Source organism: Anarhichas minor, unplaced genomic scaffold, assembly GCF_050575085.1.
Source record: "Anarhichas minor isolate MPS153535 unplaced genomic scaffold, ASM5057508v1 ptg000007l, whole genome shotgun sequence".
Taxonomy (NCBI): domain Eukaryota; kingdom Metazoa; phylum Chordata; class Actinopteri; order Perciformes; family Anarhichadidae; genus Anarhichas; species Anarhichas minor.
In genome coordinates, this window is record NW_027466453.1 from 4,086,563 (window position 1) to 4,109,134 (window position 22,572).

General features: G+C 42.1%; 1 protein-coding gene across 6 annotated transcripts; it reads right to left on the reverse strand.

The window, feature by feature from the left end:
- Window positions 1–1,490: 1,490 nt before the first annotated feature.
- On the reverse strand, window positions 1,491–22,516 carry LOC142940264 (histone acetyltransferase KAT7-like). Of its 6 annotated transcripts, none has more exons than XM_076083065.1 (16): window positions 22,320–22,516; window positions 20,070–20,214; window positions 17,038–17,244; window positions 14,558–14,842; window positions 14,351–14,433; window positions 13,836–13,922; window positions 12,430–12,528; window positions 12,242–12,331; window positions 12,052–12,096; window positions 11,347–11,538; window positions 10,055–10,144; window positions 9,181–9,321; window positions 8,909–9,002; window positions 8,460–8,606; window positions 6,035–6,141; window positions 1,491–5,879 (listed from the first exon to the last, which is right to left on the reverse strand). In XM_076083065.1, exons 1-16 carry the CDS (start codon window positions 22,332–22,334, stop codon window positions 5,781–5,783), a joined length of 1,926 nt encoding a protein of 641 aa, XP_075939180.1. In that variant the 5' UTR covers window positions 22,335–22,516; the 3' UTR covers window positions 1,491–5,780. The 6 variants fall into 6 exon arrangements, with proteins under 6 accessions (XP_075939180.1, XP_075939178.1, XP_075939179.1 ...); XM_076083063.1 differs by having other exon boundaries at window positions 12,221–12,331; window positions 22,320–22,514; XM_076083064.1 differs by having other exon boundaries at window positions 12,221–12,331; window positions 14,558–14,839; window positions 22,320–22,513.
- Window positions 22,517–22,572: the final 56 nt, after the last annotated feature.

The following is a 22,572-nucleotide window of genomic DNA, read 5'->3' on the forward strand; positions in this document are numbered from 1 at the left end:
AGCACCCCTTTAAAGAATTAGCGCTAATGCATGTGTTAGCGCATAGACCAAAAAATATGTATTCACTATTTTCCATATACCCAGAGTTTTTAATTTTCTGTCAAATGACCATGTGGTCGCAAGGATGGTTTTCAAAATAGGTAGGTGACATATCTTTAAAATAAAAATAAAGGCCTGAACGTTTATTGCCAGCGATCTCCTCGACCTTGATTATCTCGAACATGTTTCAGGTCTTAAAGGAACAGTGTGTATGAATGTAATATAATATTCACAACTCTGTTCTCATTAGTGTATAATCACCTGAAAATACAAGTATCTTTGTATTTTTGTTACTTCAGAATGAGGCCTTCATATCTACATTTGGAGCAGGTCCTCTTTACGGAGACGACCGCCATCTTGCTACGGTAGCCCAGAACGGACAAACCAAACACTGGCTCTCGAGAGGGCCTTTCCCGTTTTTTGCGTCATCTGACGGCCACTGTAGTTCTTCAACACGCTTGGAAAGGGAGGGGTGAGCGGTGGGTTATCCATTCGGTCATAATCTCGGTCAAAACCTCATTGCTGGATGCCACGGAATCCTTCACACTGCTCCTTCGTTCGAGATTATCATCATAAAAGAAAGACGTCAACCTAAAATCTGTTCAGTATGCTTTAGACCAGTATGTTCCAACCCCTTTTTTGATGGTAACAAGGTCTCAGTAAGATGTTGAACTCAGTGTTTGTATAAATAATCTAAAAGTAACTTTTAATAAAGTGTATTTATAATTTATAAGCCCCGACTTCAGTCACCCCTGTTGTAAAAAAGAGTCTACATTGTAGACTCTACAATCATGTATACCCACAATGCCTTTAACTGAAGCAGCCACCTCCAGAGATGATGCGTCATGGCCCCATTATAGTTCATGCACACCTGGTCATGATAAAGACCCGTGTGTCCATGACAGCTGTTATAAAGTATTGGCCCTACAGTTATGTAGACAATATCAAAAAATGTAATTTGGGGTAAATATGAATAAAAATCTTAATGCGTTAATTTGCCCAAACCTTACCCCCTTATACTGTTGCCAGGGGAAACAGCCCACACACACACACACAAGCAACACACACGAGCAGCTTGCGCCTTTGTTTCACCATTTGCATTTATTGAAGAGGAGCGAAGGCGGAGAAGCGAGTACAGAAGCACAACCGAGCTACATATCGATGCCACGCTACTTTTGTGCGCCGCTGCTTCCAGCGCGCAGTTTAAGTAGGCAGCGGGGGTGCGTTCAAGTGCCGCGGTGCTGGTGGCCTACGGAAGGTGATGCAATGCCTCTGTGTTTCTCTACGTAACTGTGACCCGATGTCACCAGCAAGGTGCTCTGAAGCCGCACTTCTATAGCTGCCACTGGCTCAGAGAAAGAAAAAACGGCAAAACATCAGGATGAAAAGACAGACAGACAGACAAAAAAAAAGCCTCAGCTTAAAGGGAAGTTTCACACGAATACATATGATCGATTTGTGATCTTGTAGTGATCTAATTCATGGTTTATTGAGCCTTTTCCAATAAAAACAAAAAATACATTCAGGTCCCTTTTCTGCTACTGCAAGAATAGAAAATATGCTCTCTGCTTACGATGGATTGTATGTTGAATATCGGAACAAAACGGCAGCCCAGTCATACCTACGCAGGTAATACAGCAGCTTCACAAAAGCAAAAAGTACAGTCAAGAACAAAATTGGCCCAGTCATGCATGGTTCATCAATATGTATGTGTTTTAGGATGGATTTTTCTTCCTGTGAAAGTGCACTTTGCTGTAAATGCACTTAAGATTTGGCGGGACAACCCACTCCCTACAGTCGAGACTAAATCCAGTAGCCCATCTCAGAGAGGTTTAGTTGAGAACAGGTGCTAAAGTGGATGAATGTCGTCCTTTGAAGCACGTGTGGCCTGTTTGCATGGATTTATAAGTCTTCCAGTCGGTGACGTGAAACCAGAACCCCCCCCCCCCCATGCGAGGGCCCGGATGAAGACCGGAAAGCAACCACAGAATGAGAGAAAATAATCATAGATGAATAAATCCACAGACGGTAGAAAGTAAAACATCACAATAAAAAAAAGAAGAAAACAAGACACACAGAAATACATTTCCAACCTTATAGAATTTAAAGGCAACATTTCTTATACCGTGAAAGAAGAACGGCAAATGTAACTCTAGGCTGTTAAAGGGAAGATTCCTCCACATGTGAAAATTGTAACACAAAAGAGACAAAAAAGAAAAAGAAAAGATAATTCAATCGGACATTGTTGGCCACACACCTCCGATTTCACAGCCTACTGCTGTCTAGGCTCATGCACAATGTTTAAAGGAATAGTTCCACATTTAAAAAATTTGTTGCAAAATATGAGAAGATTGATTCCACTCTATATTGGTTAATTATGCTAAGCTAACTAGGGCCAATCGCCAGTTAGTTTAGCAATCCCCCTGTTTTTAGTCTTTCTGCTAAGCTAACTGGCTGCAGCTTCTTTTACATTTAGCACACAGATTGGTGTCAATTCTTTCCCAAAATGTCAAAGATTCTTACAAACTGGTTGCAAAATTAACAGGTTGATCTAAATCAAGAAATACAAAGATTCTCAATAAAAAGCAATGTTTTCAATCGCACACAGTTTGCTGTAAAGACCTAAAATATAATAATAATAATAAAATGCTGCAGACTACGCTAAATGGTCTCACACAAAAAGATTGTTGTATTTTCTTAATTGCAATTTTGTTGGAAAGAGTAGTGGCAATGTCCAAAAGAGACGTGTTTCGATTCAATAGCATGTCACTACTAAGGGGGGCTTGGATTCTTCCCCCTTTACCTTTTTAAGAGTTTCTAGACACATTTCAAACCTACATAAAATTTTGAGATAAATATTCATATTCACAAGGCAGACGGCTCTATAGAGTAGCAATCCTCTACCAGACTGTCTTTTACGTGATACGCAGTTAACATATTTTTTAAGAATATAAATAGCATACTTTACTCTTTTTTATCTAGTAAAAAAAAAAAAACCTTGCTGGCTGAACACAGCTACTGTATATAGTTTCACATGTAAACACAGAAAAAAAAACAAGCTTGAAATGGGCCGTTGTAGCTTTTATACAGTGGTAAACCTTAGAGGTAGAAAAAGTATAAAATATAATTGAGAACTTTAACGCAACCACCACGAAGGACACAGAAAGGACGGCGACGTGTTTAGCTCCCACACGGAGGACGGCTGAGGTCCCCCATGTACCTTTACTGTTCACGGTCTGACTGGAGACATCGTGAGACAACACCGTCACTAAGATAACAGGTTAAAAGAGAAGAAGGGAAGACAGGTCGGTCCCCTCCTGGTGACATAACAAGGTCCGAACACGGCAAATGGCAGCTATAGCTTCCTGACTGGTGCGATGGGTTAAATACTGGACACGATGTGTGTGTTTGTAGCATGAGAGAGATGCCGAGTTATTGATTAGCTCCGAGTTCAAACAGTCACTGGTAAGAGTCAGAAAAATGTCTAAACACTCTGGCCTGTCTGGCAACATTTCTTAAACAAAGAGAGAATCCGTAAAAGAGAACAGCTGAGTGGATAAAAAGACTTATATTGTATATCTATATATACACAATATATATATATATATATATATATGTATATGTTATATTGATGCATGATGTAAAGTAACATCACTCTGCAGCTGATACCCAATCATTCAAACGATAAAGTATATGTTAAATGACAATAGTAAATGGAAGATACTCATGTTAGGGAAGCTCTGAGAGGTAAGTGAGAAAAAATAAATCTGGTGGTACAGTTTCTTAGTCTGATCTGAATAGTTTTTCCCTCCTGTGTTCATGTCTTAAGAACAGGATCTTCTAGTTGAGTTTTAATTTCTCTAAGGCAAAAACTTTTCTGTCTTATCGGGGCTTATCGGGGGCTGCACGGTGGTGTAGTGGCTAGCACTGTCACCTCACAGCAAGAGGGACCCGGGTTCGACCCCCGATCCCGGGTGGTCCTTCTGTGTGGAGTTTGCACGTTCTCCCCGTTGCAGCGTGGGTTCCCTCCGGGTTCTCCGGCTTCCTCCCACAGTCCAAAGACATGCAGCTTAGGTTATTTGGAGACTCGAAATTGCCCGTAGGTGTGAATGTGGGCATGAATGTTTGTCTGTCTCTATATGTGCCCTGCGATGAACTGGCGACCTGTCCAGGGTGTACCCTGCCTTCGCCCAATGTTAGCTGGGATCGGCTCCAGCGCCCCGCGACCCTCAACAGGATAAGCGGTTTGGATAATGGATGGATGGATGGAAAAACTTTTCTGTTTTCACTTTTGAAAAACAAGCAACTCAGAAAAATGATCCTGGAAAAACTTTTTTTCCCCACAGACAAAAAAACAAACAAAGAAATATAGAAAAGGCTCAACTTAATTTTGTTCTCACCTATTTGGATCAGCCTTAAAAAATTGATCACCAGAATTATTTTTTCCCTCACTTCCTGTCTGGGCTTCCACATGTTTTAGCCCTGTTCCAATTTTGTTTTCCAATCCTCAAAGAACTCTGTTTGGGATCTCTCTGTTTAGCCATGTGACCCGAGCGGTAAATCAATGCCGGGGCTCTTATTCCTACAAACTTCATTCATTTGTTTATTTTTTTGGCCCAGGCCTTGCCCTGTTTAATCACAGCCAGCTGGTCTGTGTCGGCCGAAATGCCTCGCATGAGTCAACGTGCTGCAGACCTGCGTTGTGTCAAGCACCTCGACAACAGAATGAAAAGCAGCACTGGTTCAATACCAGCTGCCGCAGATTGGGTTAGAAGGTGTGCCTGGTGCTCGGCGCTAATCAAGTGTCTGGGAGGAGGTGCACTAACAACGCACAATTACTTTCACTTTTCAGACAACAAATGAGGTCGAGGAGACATCAGCGGCAATCTTACTAGATTGTAGACAGACGTCATCTACCGCTGCTTAGCTCATTATTTTGTAATTTAGTCACACTGATCGTTGGACCCTAAAACCGAAAATATATATATATATATATATATATATATATAATAATATAATATATAAAGAAAGCGTGAATAGCTGATTCTCTTCTATGGAACCCCTAAGTGGTCAATATTTAATACGTAAAAAAATATATTATTAAATGAATAATCACATTAATAAATTGTAAATCAACAATTTCTGAAATGATTAAAATTCTATTTAAATTAGCAAAATATTTAAAAAGCGCCATCTAATATATTAATGCTATTTAAGTTAGTAATTGCCAGTGGCATACGGTTGTTTACATGTATGACCTAAACATAAACAGGCTGTAGTGTAACATATTGCTTATTGCTCGTATTAGCTTAACTAAATATTTAGGGACATCTGAAGCTGCAATATTACTTTTGTTTCATTTGCTTCTAAACACAACCATTAATTGAACATTAATGATATGCATGTTTGTTTTTTGTTCACTTTTAAGTGTTTATTACAAAAGAAGCCGTCCCCGATGACTCCTTTTCTTCTATTTTTGTGTAATGTCCAAACACATACTCTGGACAGGCATCGTATCGGTGTTCTCATGTTCCATCTCCATGACAGTGACTGCTGAACCCAGAGTTAATGGCGGACACAACAAGTGGCTGACTGCGCTGTAGCTGTTGAAGAGGGTTTTGTACAAGAGTGTGTGGGAAGGGTTTAGGCTCAGGGTCTGTGAGCATGCCAGTGTGCGCTGGAGGATCTGTCTGTGTGTATATGCGTGTGTTTCTGGGTTTGTAGTGTGAAAGGAAGCTCCTCTACGTCCCTTTAGGCGGTGTCCATTTTAAGGCTTTGGGGTCAATGGTCTTGCCATTGCCGCGTTTGGTCTCCTTGGACTTCCAGTCGTCGATAAGGTCCTGCAGAGAGAGAAAATGCCCCTTAGTCGGCTGCGCTAATGTACAGCTATGGGATGAAGCTGAAATGTGCTCGTCTTCGGTACCCAAGTAATGAGGCTTTGAAACTTAAATGATAACCAATCAGCTACCAGATGGTCAAAGTAGAGATTCCCTACCTGTCTCTTTAAAACCAGGTGCTTTCCCTTCCAGTATTTGAGCATCTGGAGGGATTGCAGCGTGCTGACAATATCCACTGGGTTCACCGCCGTCTCCTGACTGATCTCTGTGAACACAAGAGTGGGACAAGAGGAGGTCAGAGTGATGGGATCCGGACTGCCTAATTAAGAAGACTTAAATCTTCAGCCATGCTAGCGTCTCTATGAGGCAGTACACAGCAGTGCTTTGAGCTAAATGCTGAAACCAGTATGCTAAAATGCTCACAGTAATGATGTTGAAGAAATATTTAAGAAATATGTTGTTTTTTTTGCTTTCTTGCCCAGAGTTAAATGAGATGATTGAAACCACTCTCATGTCTGGCAGTAAATGTACAGCTACAGCCAGCAGCTGGTTAGCTTAGCTTAGGATAAAGACTGGAAACAGCTAGCTTGTTTCTGCCATCAGCTGGTTAGCTTAGCTTAGGATAAAGACTGGAAACAGCTAGCTTGTTTCTGCCAGCAGCTGGTTAGCTTAGCTTAGGATAAAGACTGGAAACAGCTAGCTTGTTTCTGCCAGCAGCTGGTTAGCTTAGCTTAGGATAAAGACGGGAAACAGCTAGCTTGTTTCTGCCAGCAGCTGGTTAGCTTAGCTTAGAATAATGACGGGAAACAGCTAGTTTGTTTCTGCCAGCAGGTGGTTAGCTTAGCTTAAGATACAGCTAGCTTATTTCATCCAGCAGGTGGTTAGCTGATTGAAACCACTCTCATGTCTGAAAGTAAATGTACGGCTACAGTCAGCAGCTGGTTAGCTTAGCTTAGGATAAAGACAGGAAACAGCTGGCTTGTTTCTGCCAGCAGCTGGTTAGCTTAGCTTAGGATAAAGACAGGAAACAGCTAGCTAGTTTTGGTCCAAAAGTAACACCCACCAGCACCTCCAAAGCTCACTAATGACGATGTAATGTCTTGTTTGTTTAATACATCGCCGGACAATCAGAGATCACAGGGAGACTTTTATTTGTATCATTGAGGCTTGAGCTGACTGAAACAATACTCAACATTATACAACTTTAGCTAAAGTATGACCACATCCAGAGCTGCAAACACAGCGGTATAGTTAGAACTGATCAGAAGGCTCCAGAATGATGACAAAACCCACTTTGTACAATGTACGCTAATCTCTACAGACATGGCGGAGAGTGGCGGAGGCAGAGCGGTCGCATCATGGCAGCACAGAGCGTTTTGAATGTCGACTGCAAATGACTGAGAGGAGTTATTTGTGCTACTCTGTACGAGTTGAAAAGATCTTCCTAAAGGCAAAATGGCATGCAGGAATTAGTGAAAAAGAGGACACAAAGAGGGAACAGAGTGTTAGCACTGAACTATTCGCTGCTTTGTCACACTGTCGTGGTTGCCGTCTGACCCTGGAGGCTATTATTTGATGCTTTTGCTACCTCCAGTAAGCGTGACAAAATGATGTTTGAATAACTGTGAATCAGTTATTTCTGAACAGTAACTCATCTAAAACTAAATGCAATATTGTGTCTTAGTCAGCTGGAATTGTCAACTGGAATTATTTAAAAATGAAAAATAAATAAATGATATCGAGTCTATGACCATTGAAGACTTAACTAAATGCTCAACATCCCTAATGACTTATGAATTGTCATAACTTTGGCGCTTCATCCAGCACCATCATCGGGTCAAATCTCCAACACTAAAGACATTCCCATCAGCCTCAGCTGTACTTTGTGTTTCGTGCAAATGTTAGCATGCTATCATGCTAAACTAAGTTGATGAGCATTATACCTGCTGACATCACAGCTGTAATTGGGAGCAGGTTAGCATACGGACATTGACCGTCGTGCCTCACTAGGGACATTTTTTGTCTTTTCAATTTTACGATCATTTTGTCTGTGTGAATACATTTGGAATACATTTTGGCAAGTTTGTGAGTTGGGATTTTGGAACTTCAACCTGAAGCTCCTATAATAAACCGTGTTGCCAAAATACAGACAAAACGTCCCCATCGAAACCCATTATAATCCCAAATGTTGACCCCACGGCCATTACAGCATAAATTATATTGCATAAGGCTTTCAATCTCGAGCAGCGCCTTCAAAATTGTCGTTCTTACTATTTTCAATCACATTTAGCCATTTTCTCACTCGGGGCAAATACATGCAATTCACCTGATACAACCAGGAGAAAGGATGACCCAGTTTTGTTCGAGTTTAAGTCTTGGGTGCATCTGCCTTCATTTATCACCTGAACGCTGACTTGGAGTGGCCAGTGTTCTCTGGTCCATTCACTAAAGACGACACGCATGAATGCATGCGTGCACATAATAACACACACAGTCTTAAATCCCCACTGCCCATCTTTCCTCTCCCCTAGGGTTTTTCCCTATCTCTTGCCAGAACTTCGGAGAGTGCGGTCCAGCTCTGACCTTTGATGGAGATCTCTTTGCCCTGAAAGTTGTTTAGATAGCGCAGCAGCACCTCCTTCCAGTAACTCCGGTAGCTGATGAGGCCCAGGTCAGACAGGGGGCGCTCAGGTGAGCCCACCTTCTCCTCCACTTTGGACAACAGGTAACCTTAAAAGGGGAGATTAGAAAGAGCATTTTTTGTTGGCAACACTCCTCCTCAAGCATTCCTATCTCCCACTGAAATGTAATAAGGATACAGAAAAAATACAGTAGATGAACTAATGCCTGTAATAGCCAAAAAACAAGAGTGTGCTCCGGTATCCTCAGAAGGGAAAGTTCCAGACAGCCTCCTATATCTGGTGTTATTGTGCTGTGCAGAATCCCTTGGCCTGTGTTTAAAGTTTATGAGGCAAAAACACACACGCAAGAACACGCAAAGAGGAATACACACACTGGGCGTGTGCACTCACTGAAGTCTATGAGCATCTTGCCGTAGCCCTGCCTCATGTACTGCGGCATGGTGAGGATGCAGGATACGTTGTAGTTGAGGAAAGAGTTCTTCTCCTGCAGAGGGAGAATACATCCGTAAACACGACGGTTTGGCTGAAATGGGAAAAATCTGATCTGATCTTTGCTTTTACCGATCTCATTTTGGCTGTACATATTCACTGGAGCTAGTTTCTTTTCTCTGGTAAACACTGGACATTTGTGTTGTAAAAGTAATCCATGTCTCCCAAGTTACCTTGGAGAAGTATCCGACTAGATGGCACCCTGTGTTGTCAGCTTCAGTCATGACATAGAAGAGGAACGGTTCTACATCGTAATACAGAGTCTTGTGGTCCAGGAAGAGCTTCGCCAGCAGACACAAGTTCTGGCAGTAGATCTGTGAGCGAGAGCAGTGCCATTTATCAAAGTTTACAGGGAACACGGCTGGCTAATCTCACGCAGACAGATCATTAGGTGTGGGAGTATTACATTCAGGCACAACAATAGGTCAGAAGGTCCAGAGACAGGTCGTACTCAAAACTAAAGAGAAACTGCAAAAAACCAAGCAGAAGTGTCTTTTTTTTTTTTTTTTTACATGCACACTACTAATCAAACAAAAGGGACTTGAAGGTAGCGTCACCTTCCCTTAATGCTCACACTGTTGATACTTGTCCACAGTAAAGGAGACAGGCTAGGTGTCAAAGAGCCTTCCAGTGATTTAGGAGAACCTGCTGCATTCAGAAGTGTTCTCATCTTTTAAGTATGAATGAAATTCACAAGTGATCCAGACGGGTTGCCTTTCACGACAGCGGGAAAAACCCTTGTTTGACTTTGAAGAATTTAAACAGGAAGAATCAAACCTTAAAGAGAAGTATTTATATTTTCTAATTGTTTCTAGTCCCCTAATAAGACCACTGAGATGGCTACATGTGTTATGTTGTAATGAAGCAGAACAGTTAGCCCTGAAACAAGTAATTCTGACGCATTTGTAAAGAGCTCGGTCAGTCCGACTTGGGACAAGAAAACCTCAACGAAAGAAGTAAGAAAAGCGTACGATAAGAATACGAAAACTGTTCTTGCGTGAGGCCTAATGATACCCGGGGCCTTCCCGGGAGGCGGCGCTCTTTTACCTTGTTCTTCTTTCCGTCCACCTCAAAGACAGAGATGTTCCCCTTCCTGTAGATCTCGTCACCTGGAGGGTGCTTCCACACACACTTGGCCTTTATGCGACAGAGATAAGAGAAAGCAGCGCCGGTTCGTTTATATCGAATTTAGCAAGACATTTGACTTTTAGTTTCGCATGGTGCTCATTCTGGATTTAGGAAAAGAATCAAAGAAACAGAGATATTCTGCTTGATCAACTGCCCTCATCTTAGATAAACCTGTATGTGTGATATGGGTGGAGCGTCCCTTTAAACCATGATAGTGTATCTTTTTAATCCCAGTGGACTGTTCTTAATTGATGTTTGAAATTCAAATTCTCATTTCAATAATGGCCACAGTCCACTACAAACAACAGTGTTGTGGCCATATAATTGTTTGGAATCCGAGCTCCAAACTATGAAGTTCAGCTCCGGTAAAAAAAAGTCCTCTTTTCGCTTCTCTCACTCAACTATAAAAAACGGTGTGAACTGCATCAAGAGGGCAAAGTTATACAGGCTATCTAAATAGAGTCTGCATGGTCTACGAATACAATTATGAGTTGCCTCCGGCGTGGAGATAGTAAGGTTATGGTTGGAACTAAGGCCCAGGCTCATTTCGTGCCACAGTCCATTTTCACTTTGATGCTTCAACATCACTGACTGGAAGCTTCAATCTTTTTGGTTATCGATCAGAGACATTTCAGCTACGATTAAGTACCGCTCCCTAAACCTCACCAGGCAGAGTTTGCAGTATTTGGCAGTGTTTTTTTTACCCTTATTATTGAAATGTGGGATAAGGATAGAAAATGGTCAAGAAAATACAGAAACAGAAGAATGCAATTTCTTTATCCCCTTTTTCTAACGATAAATCATCTCCACAGTGAAAAGACCATTGAAACTTCAGAGTACAGCCGGACACATTATATGTAATGCATGGTTGCCAGACATGAGACTAATGTTGTCACAATACCAAAAAATACTACTAAAAACAGTGTATCAGCAGGTCTAAAACACTGAATTAAAGACTTTTACAACATAAATGCAAAATGGAATTGAATTTTGGTAAAAGTTGCCAAAACCAAGAAGAGAAACTACAGTATGCATAAACTAGCATGTAGATGAGTCCAATACAGTGTGACCAGGAGGAATTGCAAGTAAGGTTTCAAGACACATTGCATTGTGGGATTGTTAGTAAAAAAGGAGCATGAGACAGATTTCAGACACAGCCATCCTCTGATTTCAAAGGACCTGCAGATGCCCCATAGAAAAAGCTGTCTTACCATGTGCCGCCGCAGAATGGTCTGGCTCTTCATGTACTTGAGGCAGAACTCGCACATGTAGAGCCTCCCCAGGCGGGCATATTCCTCTGGGTATGGGGAATGGTACCACGTGTCCAGCTCGTAGCGGCCAAACACGATGGTCTTTATCATGTTGCTGCCCTCCGACACCTGGCCGGCCAGCCGGAGTTTCTCCTATAGAGGCCAGGACAGGAGGGACAGGGGGAGAAAAGGTACAAAGAGGACGAGAAGAGAGGAGAAGAGAGGAGAAAGAAGAAAAGATCCCGATTATTCAGGGAAGAGGATCCGGTGAACCAAAGATCACACATAGGAAAACCTCAGTGGAGGCAACCAGCCAGATAAAACAATAACAAGGTGCAGGAAGAAAGATTTCGATGGGGAACAAATAGGAAAAGGCTTAAAATGAAGCTCTGAAACTAACTTACTAAGTTTACACGTTAACTGCAAGGATTCTTAAGACGTGGCAAACAGAAGATAAGATTTGGGTCAGAATTGTGTATTTTCAAAAACGCCAACTCTGAATCTATTGTGTGATTTGGAAAATTTGTATGCCGTTTGTAGGCAACCAACTGAACCATACAAAACCTTCTGGATAATAAAGCCTTCTCATCTGAATGGGTCACAAAGTAACAGAGCAGAGGTAAAGAAAAGAAACACAGAATAACAGGAAGTGATTGTCCAAACTACCAAAAATATCTCAGACTCCTCCTGTGGCTGCAGAGGGTTTGCTGACTGAAACAGAGAAGAAGAGGAATAATGCAGAAAAAGGTAGGGAGGGGGGGGGGGGGGGACCAAAAAAACAAAGGGAAGCGGGAAAGAGTAAGGGAGGGAGGTGATGATGACTTTTCTCTCTTACAAGGTCCTCCGAGGCACGTGCCTGCGCTTTCCTGAACAGCTCGAGGTCGTAGTCGCTGGTGATGTTCTCCAGCAGCGGCTCCCTGCTCGCTCCATGGCTCTGACGGTGGTCCTGGAAGTCGGGGGGGAGGAGAGACTTTCAAAATATGTATGGGTTAGGATGTGGAGGTGTATCAAAGGGTTAAACACTTTCAGTTCTCACACACTTACCACGTACTTGTCCTTCTGCTCCTTATTGAGACTAGAATTCCTCTTCCTCCTCAGCTCCGTCACCTTCTCCTTGTAGCGCAGCTGACGGTCTGACGGGGCCTGAGAGCACACGGAGGCAAACACTTCAAACAGGGAAGAATTCGCACTGCCTGATGAGAATATATACAGAAATAATGTGCTCCTGAGATAGATCCATTTCTATTTATACTAGTGGTATTGATATTTTACTACTGCTTTATATAATGGAAAAAATGAACAAAAACTGTGAAGGTTCATAATTGTCAGTACATTGCTTTTAACTACTCTATCGGCGTCCTGCAGGGAGCTGTGATAGGACCACTTCTATGTCGCCTTTATATAAAAGATATGCATATGTCTGAAGACATCTAGCAATATGCTGATGATACGGTGATCTATACTCACGGTTGCACAGACAGCAAACATACCAATGCAATAAGCCATATATTAAGGCAAATAGTCTGGTTATATTTAAATAACTTTTGGTTTATAGGAATGTCAATAAACTTCAAACTATGAACAAATTTTTTTTCATTTCAATCTTTTTATTCATTTTTTACATTTCATTATTTTCTGGTTCATTGTCTAATGCTCTTGCCTATGAGTTATGTTTTTCTTGAAAATATGAAACATGGAGATATTTGTTATTTTGGATACTGTATTTGTCCCTACAAGTCCAGTAATAAATGTACTTTAAATAAAACAAACACAGGCTAACAGAATGTATATGAATTGACTCTTTACGTTCTGGACCAGAAACCAAACGGCCTTCAGAGCCGGTAAAAAGTATGTTTTGAATCAGTTGATGTTTTAGAGAAAATCCTACTCAGTCCTCTGTTATTGAGGTCCTTGCATGTTTTATTTTCTCTTGACTTACTACGTATAGTTTGCAGCAAACTACCATGTGTTACACTGTTCCATTACTTGTCCTGCTATTTTATAAAACATGTAGTTCTATTCTGTTTTAGGGGAAACGGGTAAATCAGTGTTCTGCAACAACTCAGACTCATTTAGTCTTTTCTCTGTTGATCAATGAGCACAGTCCCTGTCAAATGAACTAAGGAATGACATCAGAACCAGGAAGCGTCACTTCACACTCACTGTGACTCAACCAAACGGCAGCTCTTCGTCACTTTGCCTCTGAGGAATCACAGTGTGATCTCAGACCTGAGGTATTACTGCTTATATAGAGTAATGCGGGAATTCCTCTTACCCGTACAATAATATGTATGTGTACATGCATCTCTCTGTTTTAGGTGTGAGCATGTGTCACCGTTTGTTAGGCCTGTCTGATGCACTTGCTGGTCATATCGATGTGTGTGTGTGTGTGTGTGTGTGTGTGTGTGTGTGTGTGTGTGTGTGTGTGTGTGTGTGTGTGTGTGCGTTACCTGGTTCCTTGTGGAGTGTCTATTCTCGTCCTGACGGTGTGACAACGTCCTTTCCTCGGCCTGTTTGTCGCGCGTCGATGCCTTGCCCTAACAAAACATCAACACTGTGTCTGCCACCAACGACTCACAACAACCCCCACAGCGGGGAAAAAAAAAAATAATAATTCCGTGTTCCTGGAAGCTTCGCAGCTTGACAACTTGGATTTAAGTCTGTTGGTTTCGTCCACTGGACACTCGGTCGCAGTGCGATGTCTGAGATATTTTCCACAGAGGAAACTTAGTTTGACTAATGAGTAATATCATAAAAGCACCAAAGTAGCAGAAAAAAAAAGTTTTACAGATGTCAGAAATACAACAAAAAAATGGAAAAAAGGGACGATAACAGAAAATACATGAAATGGTGAGAGCTTCTGTTTTAAAATAGCTTTCAGCGTCATGGTTTCTACACCTACTTCTTACCCTGGATGCCCTGTTGATATGTCTTTGTACGTAAGTGTGTGTGTGTGTGTGTGTACCTTGCATTCATCAGCAGAGAGATTGTGGTAGAGAGGACATCCCGATATGGAGAAATGTCTCTCATGCCTCCCTGTTAGATGACCTGAGAGAAAAAGAGGGAGACAGAGAGAGAGAGAAAGGGAGAGAGATGTACTAAGGGTTGGTGTGTGAGAGCGGGACGTCTGGTCCAATGAAAAAAACAAAACGTTGCGTGTTTGTTCCCTCACCCAATGAGTTGCACCCAGGTGTGGGACACTTCATGTTGAAGTTGTAGCTCTCGTGGAAGCGCCGCCGTTTGGGCCGGTGGGAGAGGTCGTGGGCGGCGGCCTCTTTGAGCGACAGCTCTTTGGCCAATCTCTCGTCCTCCTCTTGCGACACTACAATGTCGTTGCTGGACGACACGAGGTCGTTGCTGGGGCTGGAAACGTCGATGTCGGACTCCGAGGACGGGGCGTTACCCGTCGGGGTCCGGGGAGGGGTCTCGTCTCGGTCCGCCCCCTGCTTCAGGTCTGCTGAGCCAATCAGGGACAAAAGGAACGAGAGGGAATTATTGCAAGGACGCTGACCTCTGCATAAACCTGTGGTTTTTAACTGTAAATGGGAAGAACACACATCTCGTATTCTCATTTGAGTGCCTCACGTTACTGTTGGACAGCCCTTTCCAGCAAGGAACTAAAGTCACACAAAAACTAACCAATGGAGGCAGATGTAGACCAGCAACACCAGTGTTCTGCAACGTAAAATTACTGTTTTTGTCAAAGGAGTCTGGTGACTTTGAAGAGAGCGTAAATAACGGCTTTAGTTCCCCATCCTAAAGGACTGTCTGACGGGGAACTAAAGCGGTGGAAATATTCAAAATATTGCGAACACATAAACTGATATTGATGTTTTTAGGTGGCTAAAATAAGTTTTACTGCTGCCACCGTCCACAGCAGCACATTGCTTTTCTCCTGTGCTGGTACTACTGTCTGTTTCTCCAAACTGGAGGGGGGTGCTAACCCACATCTATTGTAGGTAATACACTGACTATGGATAAGCACCTCATGCAACCCTACTTCAAAAGACCCCAAACTGTACCCCACTGTACCCTAATCATCTCATTTCAAAGCCTTGGTTAGAGGTAGATAAAGAATGTTTACAGCTTCCCCAGCAAGACCGTTGTCCCAGCACCAACAACGCAGAATGTTCAATAACAGAGCTTTGTGATGGACTAAATACAACCACTGTGGGTTGTAAAACAGCAGTACAGAAACAGAAGCACTAACAGGAAAAAAAATGCCAACGAGTACAAATGTTTTACCATTTTTCAATCTTTTACCGCAAGTCTATCTAAAGGGATTTCTCTGTAGGCTGCAAATGTGACCAGCAGCGGCAGCCAGCAGAGAAATCCAATAGTACAGACTGATGTTACTGCAGCCGAAGACCAAACACCCGTCTTCTGCTGCAGTAAGGCTGGCAGGTGAATGGGACATATAGCAGCCCCTCTCCTCTCCTATTTTTCCTCGTCATATTGGACTTTTCAGGCGAGATTGCAAACCTCTACCAATGCTTAACAACGTCTTGAATTTTATGTTACACCCTGAAACATCTTTCCTAAAACCACACGCATTTCAACCGAGTCACTTTCAGAAACCCTGCAGGTGGGCAAGCAAACAAAGACACAAAGGAGGTACAATCCATTGACTTCGAGACAAGGGAACCGGAAGTGGAAAAAAAAATGCCAACAAATTTCCGGGTTTTAGGACTCAGTCCTGCAGCACTCCTATACGAGAATCCAAAAATCTTCATGGTCTACGTCAACTTGTCACCTATCGAGGAATTAGCCCGTTAACATTAAATCTGGTGTTCCACAAGGGTCCGGTTTAGGACCTGTGACGTTTTTAATTTGCCAAATGTTCTAGATTTGAATTTGCAAGCATCAACAGTATCTTTTATTCTCACAGAAATCTTGATGATAAGTTTATAGTTGTTTTGCTCCTGAATGGTGTGGATTTCTCCTAAAAGAGGGGGAGCCATTACCCTCTTGGCCTTTTGGCTTTACATGCATATCTGTTGCTACTGTACGATTCTTTGTTTGTGTTTTATGACGTCACTCTTAATATCGTTTCGCTGTTTGACTCCCTGTTAAGGCACTAAACGATAAAGTTGAACAACCAAACAACCTAAGGCGCTGACACATCTCTTTTAATGGGTACAGATCAGCGTGTGAAGTTAAGACAACAGATCCTGGCCTCCCCGTGAGGTAATTCAATTATCCCGGAGACAGAAAACACAAGGTCAGGATATGTACGGAGACACGTTTGTCTTCATTATAATCGGGAACACACTGTGATCACAGACGGGGCTCGTGACATTAGCTGAATGGCAATGAATGAACCACGCAGATAAGACGCTCTTCTTCCTCCTTCCACCCCTCATCTTCACCTCATTCACCCTTCTCTTCCAGCTTCCTTTTACAATCCCTTCATCTACTCATTAGTCTTTCCCTTACACCCTCGCACTCTTCTCTGACTTCACTGCCTAACTTCCACCCCCCCCCCCCCCCCCCCCCTCTTTTCATCTCTTCTTCCTTCTTCTGTGCCTCTGTTTCTACTCTCATGAAAACACCAAACGGCATCCACTTTTAATAAAGAAGGTTGAAAGCATCCCTTTAATGGCATGTATAGGTGTAATATCTAAGACATACGGGAAATACTACCGGTCTCACCATTAGCCTCGGTATCTGAGCCAGACGACCTGCTCTGACGCAGTGGGTATTTTTTGGCCGCGGTGTTTGTCGCCCCCTGCTGGCTGCGTGTGATCCTGCGCCCGGAGGAGAAGACGGACGCTGCCACTGCAGCTGCCACCGCCGCCGACTCCGCAGATGAATCCAGGCCTTCGTCTGGACCAGTGGCCGCAGGAGAGCTGCAGTTATCTACAAGAGAAGAGATCCCTTAATGATTTCCAATATGGTTTTAGATACTAACTACAACATTAATATACCGATTCAATATGAATACACTGAGAAATATAATCTGGATGCATCTTACTGCTAATGTTTATTTACATTTAAATGCATTTCTTTCCCTTCATGACATTGCTACTTTTAGTTGCCTACAATTTCAGTGGGCTTTTAAATTGACAACTATTTTGATGATTAATTGAATTTAAGTTAATTGTTAAGGCACAAATATCCTAGTTCATGCTCTTACATTGCAAGGATTTGCTACTACAACTTATATAAACTGCACAGCTCTTTGATTTTCATTCAGATATATTGTACTTATTTGTATATATATATATATATATTTGCTTTTACTTTAGATTTGAAATTAATAAAAAACAAAAAAAAAAACTTTTTTATATTTTCTCTTACTGTGTTTATGTTATGCACCAATTCACCAAATCAAATGTCTTGTATGTGAAAACCTACTGGGCAATAAACAGGATTCAGATTCTGCTACTCTTCGTCTCATATAACAGTCAAATGAGTATATTTGGGTTTCAGATAATTAGGGCTTTCATCATGTCAGCAAAAATAAGCAGCAGATTAGATGATAATGAAAATAATAATTGTCTACTATAATTGTCTACCTGGAAACTTATCAGAAAAACTGCAAAAAACGATCTACTTAACTGCATTAAAAGTTTTGTAATTTCTAGATTGACGTATTTAAACCTGAGCAGTCTGTAACGGACTAACTCCATGCAAAAATGGTAAGACAGAGTTACTTGTTGCAAATGGCGTCAATGATAAAGAAGAGATTAATCCCGCCGCAGAAAGGAAGACTGAACCTCTGAATACGCTTCTTTTTGTGAAAAAAACAGCCTCTGTGCTTTTTATGAAGCCTCTACGGGGACGAGGACAGCGTAGCCAACTTCTCTCAGTAACAATAAGCAGAGGAAACAGTGTCGCCTTTTATTCCTCCGTTGTAAATCCCCCCCGGCAGCCACAACGAAAACATCCTCCCTCATTCAAATGACACTTAAATTAAATTATACTGTAAATGTCTGGCTCGGTAATAAATATGTATGATTAAATATGTATCAAATGAAGAACATAACCACTAAAAATTCACTACAAATAAAAAGCAGAAAACTAAACTGGATTATAATAAATGGATTTAATTAAAACCAACAAGGAAAACTGGCCAAAAAAATATATGCTTCTAACTTTCTAAAGTCCAAGGAAAGAGAATATTGGTGTTATTACATTAGGCTTTTAAGAAAAAGTTACAACCACGTTGCATGGGTGACACTTTGAAGTTAAAATGTAAGGTTTATAATGTGTTACAGTGCAGCAGTTAGACACAATTCAATGTTAATAGTAGAATGCTATGCTAAGCCAGTCAACACGGCGAAAACCGAAACTAACTAATTAAAACTACCTGAACTTGATAATACAACCGACCCAAGCAATTACTTCAACACTACATGCATAATGTATCAGCTATAACAGCTCGCGCACCCCTGGTGGTCTAATGGTGTAATAATTAATATTAAATATAATTTTCACAAAATAAAAACATGAATGTAATAGACTGTCTCATGTTTGTCGTTCTGGTGTTGACGATGATATGTCCCTTGAGGGTTGCCGTAGCGAAGGCGCAACCCCCGCCTCTGGCCAAAGGAGAAAACAATCATAAAGAGAGTAGCCGTGGGCTGATACAAGATGTCTAATCTCCCGACTCGTTATTACTGTATGATAAGTGCCCTTATACACGAACCCAAGACGCTCGGTTACATGAATTATAAAAATGGGCATAAATAAATGCACTTCAGCTCCTGCCGCCAGACTGTCTTTTACCTACACTAGCTAGCCTAGCTTGTGCAGCTAACGTCAGCTAACAGCTAACAGCTAACTTCATTCATTCAGCAACATTCATGCAAAGCCAAAGTGCGTGGTGCAGTGAGGTTCTGGCTAACAGCTGTCTGAAGCCCTCTTATTTACGTCGCCACCTGAACACCAAGCATGCCAGTGCAAGTCAAAAGCCCCTTACATTTTTTATATCGGAATTGGAGGAGTTACAAAACAGCACAAAACAACTGCAGTCTCATTCTATGTATGGTTAATTGTAAATGAAATGTGATGCAATCTGCCTCTGAGCCTGTGCGTGTGTCCTCGCCATCCTTATTGCTCTTTAAAAGTGACGCCTTGTGTAATTGAAAGTTATTGAAACTTTGTTGCAGTGTTTCAGGGCGTTTTCACACCTTCAGTTCGTTTGCTTTGTTCTGATTCAGGGATTAATATGATACAATGTTGCAGTTGCCCCTTTGTTCGGTTTGTGTTCACACCAACATTTAACAGCGGACTAAATCTTGTAAACAAACGCCACGCGGGAGCAAACTGTTCTCTCATTGGTCCGATTTCTATGCGGCTATAAATAGGCTCTGTTGCTTCTTTTTTTTCCAGGTGTGGGGGATTGGGGGTGCGTGAACCCGGTCGGGATGTAGAAGGGGGTGCGCGGCCTAAAAAGTTTGGGAACCGCTGAGCTATAAGAACTATTTTGATAGAGCTGACACGTTAGCATGTAGCTCACTGATGCTAACCTACAACCTGCATTTAAGAATTCCTTTCAGTGCTTTAAAAGACCCTCCTGTTGTCTCTTATTCCACAATGTATCATCCCTATCTTCATATTGTTCTTACTTATTAAATATGAATATATGAAATTAGTTAATATATTTTTTTTGTTCTTTCTACATTGGACTATTTACAAAAAAAAATTAAAAAAAATTAAAAAAAACTTGAAACGTTTACCTTGTGAGCTCCGACTGAGGCGCAGTGAAGCGCGAGTCAAGCGCGTGCTGCTGCGCCTGTGCACGCTCTCGGAAGCTTCCGCGTGCTCGAGGTCGGCAGAAAAATCCGAGTCCTCCGTCCCGTCCGAGCTGCTGCCGGCGGTCCTCTGCAAACCACAACGTTCATCAGCTATCAGCGTGATTAAAGTCAAAATCGGGACTGTCAGCAAAAATAAGTATCAGACGAGTTAGCAAAATTATGTGAGGCTGATGTTAGCAAAGCTTTGTGTGTGTTTGTTGTTGTTTGCTTGTTTTATTTTACCATCGGGTAATTCAACAAAGATCCCATGCTGGGGGAGGAGCGTCACCCCCTCCACATCTCCTCCGGCTCTGAGCCCCCTCTTGCCACGATGGATAAATGCTTAAAATAAGGCTAATCGCCATTGACACGGGGACAATCCGAATAACGCCGATCCCAATTTGCCACAACGCCGGAGTGCACCTTCCGCGAGAATCTCCAGTTTGTAGTCAATTAAGTGGACTAGAAGACATTTACCAAAAAAAAAAAAAAAAACGCACAACAACTCGGCAAAGACAAATGAACTAATGAAACGTCCCATGAACTTGTGTCACTGCATAATTTGTCGAAAGTGCAGGCTGCCTATCTGCCGGCCACACGGAATGAATGGGGTGATGCTTACCTCACCCCACCAGAGACACAAAAATCCGGCAGGGTGGGGGTGGGGCAAGAGGACTCGAGTACCCTCTAAAATAATAACCAAAATGTAATGTTATAGGACTAGGCAACCCACAATTGTTTAATATGAATTAATGGGGTGCAATAATAATGTGTATATTTTTCTGTATTTTACTCAATTCATATTTAGTTTACAATCATATTTATATATTTTTCTAATTATTACATATGGCACATTGATTTTACACAGGGCCACCCAAGAAAATATATTAATAGGATATGATAACCTCCTTCTGTGTGGAGTTTGCATGTTCTCCCCGTTGCAGCGTGGGTTCCCTCCGGGTTCTCCGGCTTCCTCCCACAGTCCAAAGACATGCAGCTTAGGTTATTTGGAGACTCGAAATTGCCCGTAGGTGTGAATGTGAGCGTGAATGTTTGTCTGTCTCTACATGTGCCCTGCGATGAACTGGCGACCTGTCCAGGGTGTACCCTGCCTTCGCCCAATGTCAGCTGGGATCGGCTCCAGCGCCCCGCGACCCTGAACAGGATAAGCGGTTTGGATAATGAATGAATGAATGAATGATATGATAACCTTTTATTGATGCACACGGGGGTGAAGTAGGTGTTACGCGATAGAGACAGAAAAAAGGTCAACATTAGAAGAGCTACACCATGAATCAAAATGATATTAAAGCTACTCACATATACAAATCAAATTAAAATAAGACTTTATGCAAGAGAGTACCCTGTGCCAGTAATACTGTACAATGCTTAATATGAATTCATGTGGCAATTGTGCAAAAATAATTATACATTATAAGTAAGGCTACTTGTCTATTAACTGTAATAAAAATTAAACTACATTTTAATAGTACTAGAAGACAGTAACAAACAATATACAAATTAAAACAATTCTACACTACAGCGTGGACCACAGCGCACATTCGACGTTAAGCGCGTTTGACAACTTCACAACAAGAAGCTGAGGACTTCATGTTGGGAATTATTTTTTTACGACCAATCACATTAAAGAGGAGGCGGGGTTTGAGAGAGTCGGACCAATGAACGCAACGCCTGTCCAGATTCTGTCCAATGACAGCGTTGTTTTGGTGCGGACGCTTCGTTTCCATCCTCGCACTCAAAAGACAGCCTGTTCCTTTACCAACAGTTAAAGCGGCCGTTATTGACACGAACGGAGGTCAGCACCTCCATGCACTCCGCCAGCTGGTAGAAATCTGACCAAATCTCGTAAAGGCCAAATGTTCAGAGCTCTTCTCACTATACCACGAGGAAGTGACGCTTCATAAACTGCAACTCAGCAACAAACATTAGCTAGCGTAGCTTTGAGCAACAGCACAGGACCATAGCTCAGTCGAGCGACACTGCTAACGTCCGCATTCAACACACACACCCACAACTTATTAATGGCGACTTGTAGAATCGCGTTTCAGCTCACAGGCGGTCGAAGGTGTTCCCACACAGTTAGATGTTTGGCTGACATGAACTGTGACGTTATGTTGTTGTGTGTCCGATCTGCAGCCTAACGGCTGAGTCTGCTGCAAACAGCTGTCTTACCTTTCTCCGGGGCATTCTCAAAGGTGTTACGTGTGTCGCCTGTGGCCGGTTACTACTCCCTTTTTTATTTCAGCTTGTATAAATGATAAGAACAACAAATCACCAGCTTTTGATATGAGCCAACTCAGCTGAAAAAGGCGCACCAATTTTCCGCACTTCCTTGTGAGTACGCGTTCGTTTTTCGGGTCCGTTGACAAAATGCCTCCGTGTGGAACATGAAGCTGCGGTGGTCCTTTGATTCAACGGATAATGG